This window comes from Sapajus apella, unplaced genomic scaffold (genome assembly GCF_009761245.1).
Source record: "Sapajus apella isolate SASKATOON/1434 unplaced genomic scaffold, GSC_monkey_1.0 scaffold40, whole genome shotgun sequence".
Classification (NCBI taxonomy): Eukaryota; Metazoa; Chordata; class Mammalia; order Primates; family Cebidae; genus Sapajus; species Sapajus apella.
This window is the reverse complement of record NW_022436980.1, coordinates 9,250,789-9,266,211: the sequence shown is the minus strand read 5'-3', so window position 1 is coordinate 9,266,211 and position 15,423 is coordinate 9,250,789. Positions and strand designations below refer to the sequence as shown.

Here is a 15,423-nt window from a genome sequence, read left to right as displayed (position 1 = left end):
TGATAAATATAGTCCCAGAGAAACTGCAAAAGTTCTTCCCCTGCCATCCTGCCAAGGCCAGCTGGGGTGAGACCATTCAGGTCCAGCCCTTGCAGCAAAGGAGCCTTCAGGAATGGCCTTCTGAACCTGCATTCTCAGGAGAGTGGAGCTGAGCTGTGAAATCCGCTGTGGCCTCACTCAAAATGCAGAGTATGTGCATGGTGCAAATTTAAGGAGGAAAGGTTAAAATTCCGTTTTCCGCAGTGGTACAAGGAAGTACCACTAATTAATAAACATTGTTAATAAACAGAGTCCCCTGGCTTTGGATGTTTTTTCATTTTTTGTGACAAAGATCTGTATTTTTTATAAAGCCAATTTTAAAGGAAGGCAAAGAGAAAGGCAGTAAGGTGGACAGGTAATTAATTATTTTTGAAAAGAAGATAAAGAGAAAATAAATTCACAAACCTATGGACACAAGCTGCTAGATTGTTTCTCAATTCTCTAAAGGACTAGAATGCAAAAAAAAATTGTTTTTACTTGGAATCGTATTGCCTTATTATTGGCAGTCATACAATTTAGTATTTTGAAGAAAACGCAAAACCCCTCCCCGCTGGTTTTGGCTTCCCCGTAAGTAAAACATTGAGATAGGGATTTGAGTTAATTTATCTGAAAGGCCATCCTAGAGAAGGCCATTGGAAAAGGGAGCAAGAAAGTGAGTCAGGAAAGGTAAGGAAGATAATAAAATGTACATTAGCATGTCAGTTACCACCATAGGTTTAGAGCTCAATTTCACTGGCAGACAGCATAGAACACACATCAGAGTTATTCCACATGGAGGGCAAGAAAACTGGGTTCTTCATCTCTTATCACCATTAACTCTCTGGGACTCCCAGATTTTACTACCTATGGACTAAGTGCGCTCCCATAATCTCAATAAATCATGATGCAAAGTGTCATAGTTACCCCAGTAAGAGGTCTTCAGTGTGCAGAGATAAATGCCAAGTGGCTGTAGCAGGCACTGACAGCATCTATGACTACAGGTTTAGCATTCTTACCACTCAATCACAGAAGGCTGTTCTGCTATGCTCAGTAATTTACTAGAAGCCACTGTGTTCAACATGATGTACTTAATATCTAGTTGGTGCTGGGCACTGTTAAGTGCTGGAGATGAAGACATGGACAAAATACTGGCTTTGGGGCATTTAAAATCTAGTAAAACAACAAAATCACTGAAATATTTCCTGATTTTTCCTAGTGCCAAGCCACCAAACAAGAGTCAAATATTTTTCTGCTCCACTTCAGGGACCTTCATAGTGAGACTTTATTTCTAAGCTACTTTAGTCCATTTTCATGTTGCTGATAAAGACATACCCAAGACTGGGAAGAAAAAGAGGTTTAATTGGACTAACAGTTCCATGTGGCTGGGGAGGCCTCAGAATCATGGCAGGAGGAGAAATGCACATCTTACATGGCAGCAGCAGCAACAGAAAATGAGAAGCAAAAACAGAAATGCCTGATAAACCCATCAGATCTCATGAGACTTATTCACTATCATGAGAATAGCACGGGAAAGACCAGTCCTCATGATTCAATTATCTCTGACAAGGTCCCTTCCACAACATATAGGAATTCTGAGAGATACAATTCAAACTGAGATTTGGGTGGGGACACAGCCAAACCATATCATTTCACCCCTGGCGCCTCCCAAATCTCATGTCCTCACATTTCAAAACCAATCATACCTTCCCAACAGTCCCCCAAAGTCTCAACCCATTTCAGCATTAACCCAAAGTCCAAGTCCAAAGTCCCATCTGAGACAAGGCAAGTTCCTTCTGCCTATGTAAAATCAAAAGTAAACAAAAACAAAATCAAATTGTTACTTCCTAGATATAATAGGGGTACAAGTATTGGGTAAATACAGCCATTCAAAATGGGAGAAATTGTCCAAAACAAAGGCCCCATGCAAGCCCAAAATCCAGCAGGGCAGTCAAATCTGTGCTAGCAGGGGTTCTTCGTGAGGGTTCTGCTGCTGCAGCAGACTTTTGCCTGGGTATTCAGACATTTCCATACATCTTCTGAAATCTAGGCAGAGGTTCCCAAACCTCAATTTTTGACTTCTGTACACCCATAGGCTCAAGACCACATGGAAGCTGCCAAGGCTTGGGGTTTCCACCCTCTGAAGCAACAGCCCAAGCTGTACTTTGGCCCCTTTCAGCCTTGGCTGGAGCACCTGAGACACAGGGCACCAAGTCTGTAGGCTGTACATAGCATGGGGACCCTGGGCCTGGCCCACGAAACCACTTTTTCCTCCTGGCCCTCTGGCCTGTGATGGGCAGGGCTGCTGTGAAAGTCTCTGACATGGCCAGGAGACATTTTCCCCGTGGTCTCAGGAATTAACATTAGGCTCCTTGCTACTTACGCAATTTTCTGCTGCCAGCTTGAATTTCTCCTCAGAGAGTCAGTTTTTCTTTTCTATCACATTGGCTGCAAAATTTCCAAACTTTTATGCTCTGCTTTCCTTATAAAACTGAATGCCTTTAACAGCACCCCAGATACCTCTTGAATGCTTTGCTGCTTAGAAATGTCTTCTGCCAGATACCCTAAATCATCTCTCTTAAGTTCAAAGTTTTACAAATCTCTAGGGCAGGGGCAAAATGCTGCCCAGTCTCTTTGCTAAAATATAGCAAGAGTCATCTTTGCTCCAGTTCCCAACAAGTTCCTCATCTCCATCTGAGACCACCTCAGACCAGACCTTATTGTTCATATCACTATCAGCATTTTTGTCAAAGCCATTCAACGAATCTCTAGAAGGTTCCAAACTTTCCAGCATTTTCTTCTCCTGAGCCCTCCAAATTGTTCACACCTCTGCCTGTTACCCAGTTGCAAAGCTGCTTTCACATTTTCGGGTATCTTTTCAGCAATGCCCCACTGTACTAGTACCAGCTTACTGTATTCGTCTGTTTTCATGCTGTTAATAAAGACATAACCCAAGACTGGGAAGAAAAAGAGGTTTAATTGGACTTAGTTTCACACAGCTGGGGAGGCCTCAGAATCATGGTGGGAAGTGAAAGGCACTTCTTACATGCCAGTGGCAAGAGAAAAATGAAGAGAAGCAAAAGCAGAAACCCCTGATAAACCCATCAGATCTCATGAAACTTATTCACTATCACAAGAATAGTATGGAAAAAATGAGCCCCAATGATTCAATTACCTTTCCCAGGTCCCTCCCACAACACGTGGGAATTCTGGGAGATATAATTTGAGAGTTGGGTGGGGACACAGCCAAACAATATCATAAGCCTCTGGATATGTAGAATATTCCTCTTTTCTCTCCCTCCCAACAACCCATCCTCCGCTTGCCCCACCAGTCTTCCACATTCCCAGTTCTACTTGACTCATCACTGATAACCATATCACATCTTCCAAAAGCCTCCTCCTATCTTCCAAGGTTAGGTTAGAACATTTATTTAAAAGCTTTCTTCAAATCCTACATGTCCTCAATCATTATACTTACCTCAGTGTATTATAACTTTTAGTTTGTTTATCTGTATTCCAATACAGATAAACAAATCTGTATTTCCTCAAGAAACTGTAAATTTCTTAAGGACAGTGAATACTATTTGTTCACCGTTGTTTCCTCGGCATCTAGCATACTGCCAGACATACAGTGGGTGCTTAATAAATATTAATATTTGATGAATGAAGATTCTTTCTTATAGACACACGCACACACACAAACACACACACATGTAGCCAGGTAGGATGGCGTTCAGTGTCACTAACTATGTTTTATTTGCCTTTAAGCTAAACCAGAAATCCCTGTGATTGTGGAAAATAACTCCACAGATGTCTTGGTAGAGGTGAGTCACATTAAAGCCTTTGAAAATCTATAGCATTAACTGCAAGGTGTGTCAGGTTGCATAGTTGCCAGGAATGTTCTCTCAAAGGACTTTACTCCTTGGCCCTTTACCAATTAACTGCTAATAGGAATGAAGGGAAGCTGAGTTGTTTCTAGAAAGTGAATGGGTATTTTTACTTTTTGACTAAGGGCTCTCCGAATGTTTGATCTTCACTTTTAGTCCTTAAATTTCTCAGAAAAAAAAATAATTATAATTGTTTAAACTGCTCTTTAATAAAAATTGAAGTAGATAGTGAGGACAAAGTAGGGCAGAAAGCTGTGTGAATCCTGGTGTAAGAATGAGGTTTTTGCTCAGCTGATGTTTAATTTGTTCTAATCCATTTCCTTTACCCACTTTTCCATTGTTTTTATTTCAAAATGCCAGGGGGAAATGTGCCCTCCTGTACTCCTGCAGAACCCTGGATATTTATTTGGTGGTAAAGAGGAAGGGCAGGAGAAAAAAGAAAGTTGAACAGGGACCTCTGACTTAATTTCTTCTGGGTGGTAGTTACCAGCCTCTAGTCACTAGGATCTGGACTCAATTTCTCACTCTTCCTCTTGTGGGCTGTGATCTTGGGCAAATTACTTCATGCCTTTGCAGTCAGTTTCTCCATCTATATGAAGTGAATAATAAGAGTATCTTCACATTGTTGGTGTTTTTAAAAAATCAAGTAACATATGAAAAAATCGAAGCACAATATGTGGCATATATTGTTGAATAAACATTATTGTTCTTGTTATTACTATTATCTGTGTTAATCAACTTTCTTGTGGTTTTATGACTTCAGCCAAGCTTTTCAAAACCCTACATAAAAAATATTCTCATTAATTCTCTAACATTTTCCATTACATGTGGTGAGAGAAAATTATACTCATATTCTAGTTTCTTCTCGCATCAGTAACATTAAATAACTTACAATCTCTGGTCTCACCAAATATCAGTCATTTAATTTGATAGTTGCATACAAATCATAGCTCGATGAATCACAGATTCATTGAGATGATTTTGTATGACTATATATATATATATATATATATATATAAAAACATGTATATACATAAAAGACAATGTGTGTGTATATATATATATATATATACACGTAGAATATATATATATATATATATCCTCCAAGTATTTGTATCTTTTGCCAGTTTCATATATTAGTCTCTTAGATGACTGCTTGTATTAGTCCATTTGCATGCTGCTGATAAAGACATGCCCAAGACGGGGTAATATATGCAGGAAAAGCGGTTTAATTGGACTTACAGTAGCACATAGCTAGGAAAGCTGCACAATCATGGCAGAAGGCAAGGAGAAACACTTCACGTCTTACATGAATGGCAGCAGGCAAAAAGATAATGTGCAGGAAAACTTCCCTTTACAGTAATCATCAGATTTCATGAGACTTACTATCACAAGAACAGCACAGGAAAGACCTGCCCCCATGATTCAATTACCTCCCACCAGGTTCCTCCCACAACACATGGGAATTCGAGATGAAGTTTGGGTGGTGACACAGCCAAACCATATCAATCCGCCCCTGGACCCCCCCAAATCTCATGTCCTCACATTTAAAAACCAATTATTCCTTCACAACAGTCCCCCAAAGTCTTAATTTATTTCAGCATTAACTCAAAAGTCCACAGTCCAAAGTCTCATCTGAGACAAGGCAAGTCCCTTCTGTCTATGAACCTTTAAAAAAGTCAAAAGCAACTTAGTTACTTCCTAGATACAATGCGGAAACAGGTATTGGATAAATACAGCCATTCCAAATGGAAGATATTGTCCAAAACTAAGAGGCTACAGGCCCTGTGCAAGTCCGAAATTCAGTAGGGCAGTCAAATCTTAAAGCTCCAAAATGATCTCCTTTGACTTCATGGCTCGCATCCAGGTCACACAGGTGTAAGATGTGGGTTCCTGTGGTCTTGGGCAGCTCTGTCCCTATGGCTTTGCAGAGTACAGCTCCCTTCTGGCTGCTTTCACAGGCTGGCATTGAGCGTCTGCAGCTTTTCCAGGCACACAGTGCAAGCTGTCAGTGGATCTACCATTCTGTGGCCTGAAAGACAGTGGTCCTCTTCTAACATCTCCACTAGGTGGTGCCCCATTAGGGACACAAGCTCTGGCCCTGTGACTTTGCAGGATACAGCCTCCCTCCTGGTTGCTTTCATAGGCTGTTGATGAGTATCTATTGCTTTCCCAGGTGCAAGTGAAAGCTGTCATTGGGTCTATCATTCTGGAGTCTGAAGGACGGTGGCCTTCTTCTCACAGCTAAACTAGGCAATGGTCTAGTACGGACTCCAACCCCACATCTCCCTTTTGCACTGCCCTACCAGAGGTCCTCCATGAGGGCCCCACCCCTGCAGCAAACTTTTGTCTGGGCATTCAGGTGTTTCCATAAATCTTCTAAAATCTAGGCAGAAGTTCCCAAAACTCAACTCTTCACTTCTGTGCACCAGCAGGCTCACCCATGGAAGCTGCCAAGGCTTGAGGCTTCCACCCTGTGAAGCAACAGCCCAAGCTGCACCTTGGCCCCTTTTAGTCATGACTGGAGTGGCTGGGACGCAGGGCACCAAATTCCTAGACTGCGCACAGGATGGGAACCCTGGGCACTATCCACAAAACCATTTTTCCTCCTAAATCTCTGGGCCTGTGATGGAGAAGTGGCTGCAAAATCTCAGACATGCTCTGGAAATATTTTCCCCATTGTCTTGGTGATTAACATTCAGCTCATCATTAGTTATACAAATTTCTGCAGCCAGCTTGAATTTCTCCTCAGAAAATGGGATTTTCTTTACTATCAGTTTGTTAGGCTGCAAATTTTCCAAACTTTTATTCTCTGTTTCTCTCTTGAAACTGAATGTCTTTAACAGCACCCAAGTTACCTCCTGAGTACTTTGCTCCTTAGAAATTTTTTTCTGTCAGATATCCTAAATTCTCTCTCTCAAGTTCAAAGTTCCACAGATCTCTAGGGTAGTGGTAAAATGCCACCAGTCTCCTTGCCAAAACATAACAAGTCACCTTTGCTCCAGTTCCTAATAAGTTCCATCTGAGACCACCTCAGCCTCGACCTTATTGTTTACTACTATCAGCATTTTTGTTAAAGCCATTCAACAAGTCTCTAGGAAGTTCCAAATATTCCCATAGTTTCCTGTCTTCTTCTGAGCCCTCCAAACTGTCCTAACCTCTGCCCATTACCAAGTTGCAAAGTCGCATCCACATTTTTGGGTATTTTTTCCGCTACAACCCACTCTCCTGGTACCAATTTACTATATTAGTTCATTTTTATGCTACTGATAAAGACATGTCCAAGACTAGGTAATTTATACAGGAAAAAAGGGTTTAATTGGACTTACAGGTCCATGTGGCTGGGGAATCCTCACAATCATGGTGGAAGGCAAGGTGGCATATACCACATCTTACATGGATGACAGCAGGCAAAAAGGGAATATGCAGGAAAATTCCCCCTTATAATAACCATCAGATTTCATGAGACTTACTACCACAAGAACAGCATGGGGAAGACCTGGCCCCATGATTCAATTGTCTCCCACTGTGTCCCTCCCACAATACATGAGAATTCAAGATGAGATTTGGATGGGGACACAGCCAAACTACACCACTGCTGATTATTATAATCCTGATTATACAGCAAAAGATTTAATCATTTTTGTTGTGTCATAACTTAATTTCTAAGTTTATTAGGGAACTTCAATAATTTAATTTCGAAAATAATCTAATAATACAGTTTTTTGTAGGCGTTTTTGTTTCTTATAAGGATCTCTAATAGATTCCTGGTGCCACTGTTTACAGGTAATATGGGCTCAATCCAGATATAGAACCATTGGATCCAAGAATCCCAGTTTAAAAAAAATAAAAATAAAAAAGAACAGCTTTGCCTAATGCACCATAAAATTTTCTCTTCTTTGCCCTTGCTTGCTTCACTGCTGACTAAAAAACCAGAGAATTCTTCTCCCTAGAAAATGAGTGAATAATCTTTCTCCAATCCCACACAACCAGCTACAGGACATGACTTGTCTATGAAACTTTTCAGATCTTGACAAACATTAGTAACTCCTTGCTCTAATATTCTTACAATCCCTGCTGTATCTTTAATAATTTATTAACTCTTCAAAACCCTTTCACACACTTTTATCTTGTGGTGCTCCCAAAGAATCTGTGAAATAGATAGGGCATCTGTCATTTACAGATGAGGCCTGAAAAGTCTAAACAACTGACTGGGTCACTAACAAGGAGCAGAGCTGGGATGCATATTTAGTGTGCCTGTATCCAGTCAGAATAGTATTATTATGATGGAAGGATATCTTGCTTCAGCTTCAGATAGCACAAGTGTCAAATCCTAATTCAACGACTTAGCTGGTTACATACATTCATCAACTAGTTAACCCCCCACGAGCCTCAGCTAACTCATTTCTAAAACTGGGATAATAACAAATACCTCACAGGGTTCTTAGGAAGATTCAATTCATGCACTAATGGAGTACATGCCACATAGTAGACATTTCAGGAATATTTCTTCCCTAACTACTATTTTTCCTTTATCCACTCTCTTATGTTCATAAATCGGCTGTGTGACTGATTCTAGCAGACACTGTGGAATAATTTTTTAAAACCCAGAATACAGACTGGGGAATCTGATAGAACTAGGTTTGAATTCTCTCCAGCACTTATTAACTCTGGCCCTTAGGAACTCAGTTCCTTAACTTCCTCAACAGTAAATGAGGGCAATGGCTCCAACCTCACAAGGGTGATATAAGGATCAAATGAGAGAATGTATGCAAAATACCTACCACAAGTGTTCGGTAGTGTTTCAAGTTCAACCACAAGTTGAACGAGCAACCAAAAGTGTTTGGTCTTGGCAATTTCCTACCCTTCCTTCATTCCTTAGAAATTCTTGAAGTCAACATGCAAGTGCTACCTATTCACTACACTAGCTGCCTGCAGTGTGGAAATACTCCAGGGACTTGGTCAGTTTTGAGCTGTGTCTGCCAGTGTTACTAGTTAAACTTACAAAGTTTATGGCTAATTTCAGTATTCCCGTAAAATACAAAAGACCCAAAAGTATGATGCCCCTCAGGTGTGGACATGCCATAGATGTCTAAGGAGAGTGTCCCACCTATGAATGTCGTGTCTTGTGCATTCCCAAAGCCGAGATTTTGCCAGGGCTCCAACATGACACACAGCTTCACTCCTGCACTACAATGAGAAGAGTCTTTAACGTAAATTTCAGGGCCCTTCCATATGGCAGGTTTTTGTATTAGAGCAAAAGATGACAAGCCAAAGAGCCCCTCAACTCACAGCTGATGATGTAGCATAAGAAGGCACAAGAGGGATGCATAAAAAACCCAGCATGTACTCAACAGTTCTCGTTTTCCACAAGCCTCATGCGTCTCTTTCATGCTTGTGCTTTATACTTCAGCCCCATCATCTCCATGGGTCTTGTCCATATCACTCGCTATCTCTGTCATGTTTGAAAGAAATTCAGGGGAAAAAAATCTAAAGAAAACTACCTACCATGAAACGTAGGAAACAAAAACAGTTTAAAGTTAAGATGCCCACAAAGGAAGAGAAGCTGCAATAACAACAATGTAAAACAGCCCCAGAACCTGAAAGCCACACTGATCGGCATCAGCAGAGCCCCAGCAGCTTTGTGCAGAATTTGATTAATCGCATTTATTTGGTTTGGGTTTTGCAAAGCTTGAACCCTGTGGTTTCCTCAATCTTCTTAAGTCCCACTCCAAATATGTGTGTTTTGGTTTTTGTTTTTTAAATGATTAGGTATTTCAGCCTCCTTTTTTTCCTAGCATCTTTTGCAACACAATAAGGTTCTGAGTCCAAATGTCCAGCCACCGTCCCTTGCACTGGTGAGCACCTGAGCTTGCACCACAGATACAGAAGGTTCTAAAAGGGTACCATACCTCTGTGAGGAGACCACATGACAAGTGAAATCTTTCTGAATCTAGAGTAGATCTCTAAATTTAAAAGAAGAACATTACAGGACTTCAGTGTAGCCTGGGTATTTCACAAGCCTGGTATTTGGACTTTTGTTGGTTCCACACACAGCTCTTAGGGAAGACAGTTCTGGCAGTTAGGGCTGCCTAGCAAGTCTAGGAAGAACATGAGTGAACTACGTAGGTGAGGACCAAAGGAGGCAAGACACCATTGTTTACACAAGGACATCCTCTGCTTTCAGAATGGTTGGTGCCCACAAAGTACTCGGGCTATGTCTGAGACAATGGGATGCTGCTGTCTTTATCTGTTCCTGTCTTCCCTAGCTCTTTCCCCATTCCATCCCCCTTCCCAACTCCGGTTTTGCTTTTTGTTTTTTTTAATGTGTGTGTTTGGTTGGGGGCGGGAGGTGCAGTTCTAGAGGAATGTATCTTCCATAACAAATGTCAGCTCCAGTGCAAAGGCCAGAGTAGTTTCCAGTTTGATTTTATTCTATTCCTAAATTAATATTTTAGGCATACTCTCAGCAGCCCAGGAAATTACTCTCTCCCTACAGACTGTTAGGATCTCTTTCTTCAAGGCATCTCTGAACATTTAAAGACAAACAGTTTTAAAAAATCAGAGAACAGTGGATTGGCATGCAGTGAGCATTTCCGAGGTATGAGTAAAATTTAAAACCTACTGTTCAAATAAATAACTGGTCTGTGGCCACAAAACAAAAACAAGTTAACTCATTAAAATTGACCTCAGGATCTAAGAAAATGTACTCTATCCTTCCCTCATTCAGACAGTCTTGTTCTCTTCTATTTTCATGATGAATTTTCCCTAGAGCACTGTCTCTCTTCCCCATCTTTGCATTTCTTCTCTACCCCATTTCTTCCTCTGTTCTTTATTTCTTCTTACTTCTACAGCTCTGCCTTCTTTTTCATTCTGAGTGTCTTTCCGCTCTTCCTCACTAACTTCTTTTCCTTTGACAAACCTTAATATGAATTAGACTATATCTTAAGAATATATGAATAAGTTTTTATATACCCTATACTGAATGTTTAAACCAAATGAGCTGAAAGGTTTTTCATTTTCTCTGTGCTAATTACACATTAATTAGTTTAAGCATTAGATTGTTGAAAAGACTACAGGACTCAGACAGATTATACTGATGAAACAGCTTTAATATAAGCAAGACAGCACATCACAGCAAAAACAGGAGAAAGATATGCATTGGAAGGGTCCAAAGATCTCAGGCTCACACTTCTTTGTCCTTCTACGTGCTGGGTCACACAGAACAAGTTTTATATTCATACTGGTGGTCTGGAAGCACCACCAGTATATGTGCTATGACCTCAGTCCAAGGAAGATTAAGCTCTGCTTCTGGCAGGATATCTGCAACTGAGCTGGTCACATAGGCATATTCCAGCTACCTAACCACCCTCAGCCCATCAAAATCTTCAGCTCCACCAAAACTGAGTGCTAGGCAAAAATCTGATTATTTTGTTAAACAATGCTGACTGCCTGGTATATTCTGCCCTGAAACGACTCAGAGTTTTACTTCGGTAAAAGCCTTTATCTTCAGTACATTTTAGAGTTTCGGCCAAGGGTTAGCACAGCTCTAGGAACCATGTAGATAAGCATTTGGTCAATTCAGACCTGCTCAGATTAATTCATACTGTGCACTATTTCACATAAAAGCAAAATGTCACTAACCTACTTTGCTTTACATTTGAGTTGAAACTAAAATGGCTCTTTTCTACAACTCTACAGTCAATGTTTGCAGAATTGATGCTCCAAGCCCAATTTAAACAAAATGGAAGGGATGTACTGCTGCAGGCAGCTCTTTATCCTGCTGGCATGCCTCCTTCTCAGCCCTCACCTTCCACTTCATCTCCAGGATGGCCCTTTCCACCTCCTCCAGAGCTCGCTCCCTTCTTTCCACAGCCCTCTCCCGCCACTCTACTGCCCTTTCCCTCCTAAGCACCTCCTTTTCCCTTTGGCTGGCCCACAAAGCCATGGCACCCACCTGCTCCAGGAGCCTGCCCCAGTCACCTTCAACACCTGTGGGGAGCTGGGGCCTGTGGGGCCTTGGATCTGGGCGCTGACCAGCCTGACCATGGCCGCTCTTCTCCAGCTCCTCCTTGTGCATGCTTTTCAGATGCTTCCACAGGGCTGTGGTGCCCACATTAACCCCAGGGCCACGGCTTACCTGCCTGCCACACAGGCGGCAGGTGGCATATTGGTTGGGATGGTGCCCAGCACGAGCAGGAGCCAGGTGGAAATACTCCCATGCCTCAGAGAACCGGGTCCCCTTGTTGTGGGGCATTGGAGTGGGCATCGCACTCACAAAAGGGCCAACCACTTCTCCTGTCTCACTAATCTCTTCCTCCTCCTTCATCTCTAAGTCTCCTTTTGCCTTCATCATGGTTCCCTCCTCTTCCTCCTCTTCCCGCCTCATCATGTCTTTTCTTCTACAGTGTTCTTTATGATAGGCCTAGATGTGAGCCAAAAGTTTATCTGAACCACAAGATTAAATGTATATTTGAGAAGGAACTATGGTAATGCTTGGGGATTCACAATAACGGCCAAAGTCTGGCCACACCTGGGTGGTGTGATGTTTCTTTCTTTCTGCTTCACTGGAGAGTCAGGAGTGAGTCAGATACAAGCAAAACGGCCTAAGAGTGCATTCCTTCCATGCTCCAGATACTTACTTATCTTCCCTTGACTAGGCCAGAAAGACAAAACATATCAGTTCCTGTAGCAAAGGTATTTTCTGGTCAAAACTTACAAAGCTCTCTGATGAACTCAGTGTTCTCTGCATCAACCACAACAGGTATTTTTGAATATTGAAACTTTTAGGTTTTCTTGTTTCTCCTTTTGGTTGTTTTCACTGTTTCTGTGCCTCTTATTTTCTATAAACGCATTTTGGAGACAGGAGAAACAGCCTCAGAGTTCAGGGTTTTCAGGACCAACAGGGCTGGGGCCTCACTGGGTCTTATTCAGAGTAGGTAAAAGCAAACACAGGCAGATGCTGATACAGAAGACAATCTTGCTTCCTAAGAATTGTTGCAACAAGCAATCCAGAGTAGACAAAGCCTATGAGGATCTGGATAAGAAAGTTCCCAATTCAAGGTCAGCTTCTCCTTAGAGGCGTCTCTCGGGGGCCAGGAGTCTAAGATATCCAAACAGCAAGCTCAGCTCTTTCAGCAGAAGGAGCTAGAATGCTCAGAGGAGAAGGTGGAGCACATCTTCACAGACATGGTGTTGCCTGGCTGTCCTTAGCAAGCAGCTCACCATACTCCACCTTCTCCAGCAGGATCACCTGCAAAGCCAACAGCCAATAAGACCTTCCTGACGCACGTTACTCCAGAGGTTTTGCTCTTTATCTCATTTTAAAGATAAATACGTAAATGGAAAATCATATTGCATTTTTTAAAAGGCTGACCTCTCTCCTTTCTTGAGTCATTTCTTAAATGAATGAGAGCATTATATAATCAAACTTTGCAATCCTAAACAGTTAGGAAACTTCCCCCTAGCCATAAGTGGGTACTTACAAGCAGGCAAGGCTCTGGACTTCTCTGATCTTTCCTGTGCAGAGTGAATGCACTCCTGCACACCTTGGATGGCTATTAGCTGACTCCTACCCAGAAAAGGAGGGCACCTCCAGTTCTGGTTTCCTCCCACTGCTAGGGAAGCATAGTTTCCAAGTAGGTGTGTCTGTGCCTGTCAGGTTTTTCTGCAACACTTAGACACGGACGCAAATCTTTTCTCCACCCCTTCCACCACCAAGAAAAGGATATTCCTGGCATATGTCATGCAGCAAAACAATAAGTCAAGCACCTACAAGTCTTAGTTCTCTTTTCTGATGACTAGATTATCTAGCCTCCCAAATAAAGAAAGAGATTTAAAGGGGGAAGAATGGGAAATAAACGGAAAATAAATAACTGGTCTGTGGCCACAAAACAAAAACAAGTTAACTCATTAAAATTGACCCCTGGACCTAAGAAAATGTACTCTATCCTTCCCTCATTCAGACAGTCTTGTTCTCTTCTATTTTCATGATGAATTTTCCCTAGAGCACTGTCTCTCTTCCTCATCTTTGCATTTCTTCTCTACCCCATTTCTTTCTAAATTTCCTTCCTCTGTTCTTTATTTCTTCTTACTTCTTCTATAGCTCTGTCTTCTTTATCATTCTGAGTTTCTTTCAGCTCTTCCTCACTAACTTCTTTTCCTTTGACAAACCTTAATATGAATTAGATTATATTTTAAGAATTTATGAATGTTATTATATACCCTATGCTGAATGTTTAGGAAAATGTATACATACAGTATAATATACATATATTACATATATATACTGCATGTGTATGTATGTGTATGTGTATATACACATACATATATATATTATATATATACTGTATGTTATATGTAATATACATAATATATGTGTATGTGTATACATATTTAGGTTGAGAAGGAAAACCTACCAAGAGGAGATAGGAAGACTCTAAAGAAGGTGTCAGTAGAAGAAAAAAAACTTACTGTTTTAAAAAAAAAAAAAAAAAAAAAAAAGATAGAAATGGCATAGCAGACCAGCCACAGTGGCTCATGCCTATAATCCCAACAATGTGGGAGGCTGAGGCAGATAGATTGTTTGAGGTTAAGAGTTTGTGGCCAGCTGGCCAACATGGCGAGACCCTGTCTCTTCTAAAACTACAAAAATTATCCAGGTGTGCTGATGCACACTTGTAATCCCAGCTACTCAAGACGCTAAGACAAAAGAATCGTTTGAACACGAGAGGTAGAAGTTGCAGTGAGCTGAGATCATGCCACTGCACTCCAGCCTGAGCAACAGAGAGAGACTCAGTCAAAAAAAAAAGAAAGAAAGAAAGAAAAAAGAAAAAGAAATGCATAGCAGAAAACATGTAGAGGTTGACAGTTAAATTAAAATGAAAGAAAAAAATATAGGGGAAAGATTCAAAATAGGAGTGAGACTAGGAGGAGTTTAGAACATGAATCACATTTCTAAACCAAATTTTGGAACACAAAGTATAGAGATAGTATAGAATATTTGAATCATTTCAGAAAATCTTAACTTAGAGAATTCATGAAAGTCAAATCTTTTCAACATTTTTAGAAGTTAACATGAGTGTTCTTCTCTGAGCCAGCTACCTTTGTAAAATAATAACACTCTCACTTACTCCTAATATTACCATATTGTCAGCTTTTGGTCAGTTAACTAAAGATAAAAGAAATGAATCATGAGAATGGTTAATGTCACTGGATTAATGCAAACCTTGGTATCTTTTTCTTTCTTTCCTTTTTTTTTTTTTTTTCTTTTTTTTTGTTTGTTTTGTTTTAACATTTTACCTCCTATACCTTTTAATCTTTTCTTGGCCAACTGGAGACAAAAATTATTCTTTGGCATCTACTGAATTAAATAAACTGAACGCTCACCTTTACTTAATAAGAACACATTTTAGAGGATCTGATTTTACTTTTAATTTTTTAGTGGAGAGAATAGCATCCCTTGCCTGTATATGTATTCCCATTACCTGGAAAAGCAAGGGTTGAACAAATGGGAATACTG

General features: G+C 40.8%; 2 protein-coding genes and 2 long non-coding RNA genes across 8 annotated transcripts in view; 1 reads left to right on the top strand and 3 right to left on the bottom strand.

Moving 5' to 3' along the window:
- LOC116565489 overlaps nucleotides 1–15,423 on the bottom strand; it is a 324,301-nt gene that overhangs the window by 228,687 nt on the left and 80,191 nt on the right. The gene's annotated exons all lie outside the window — the stretch shown is intronic.
- CD96 (CD96 molecule) overlaps nucleotides 1–15,423 on the top strand; it is a 106,945-nt gene that overhangs the window by 32,786 nt on the left and 58,736 nt on the right. For both annotated transcript variants that reach the window (XM_032299148.1, XM_032299146.1), the window contains exon 5: nucleotides 3,784–3,839. In XM_032299148.1, the coding sequence (XP_032155039.1) occupies nucleotides 3,784–3,839 (56 nt within the window). The remainder of the gene's footprint in view (nucleotides 1–3,783; nucleotides 3,840–15,423) is intronic.
- On the bottom strand, nucleotides 10,213–14,202 carry LOC116565490. The gene is made up of 3 exons (XR_004275464.1): nucleotides 13,950–14,202; nucleotides 13,279–13,282; nucleotides 10,213–10,710 (listed from the first exon to the last, which is right to left on the bottom strand). It is a non-coding gene; the product is annotated as an uncharacterized LOC116565490 (long non-coding RNA).
- ZBED2 (zinc finger BED-type containing 2) lies at nucleotides 10,994–13,213 on the bottom strand. Its single transcript, XM_032299149.1, has one exon. It carries the CDS (start codon nucleotides 12,292–12,294, stop codon nucleotides 11,638–11,640), a length of 657 nt encoding a protein of 218 aa, XP_032155040.1. The 5' UTR covers nucleotides 12,295–13,213; the 3' UTR covers nucleotides 10,994–11,637.

What these genes read in the sequence shown, in the direction of transcription:
- ZBED2 (XM_032299149.1), bottom strand. Translation starts at nt 12,294, where the DNA reads ATGATGAGGCGGGAAGAGGAGGAAGAGGAGGGAACCATGATGAAGGCA.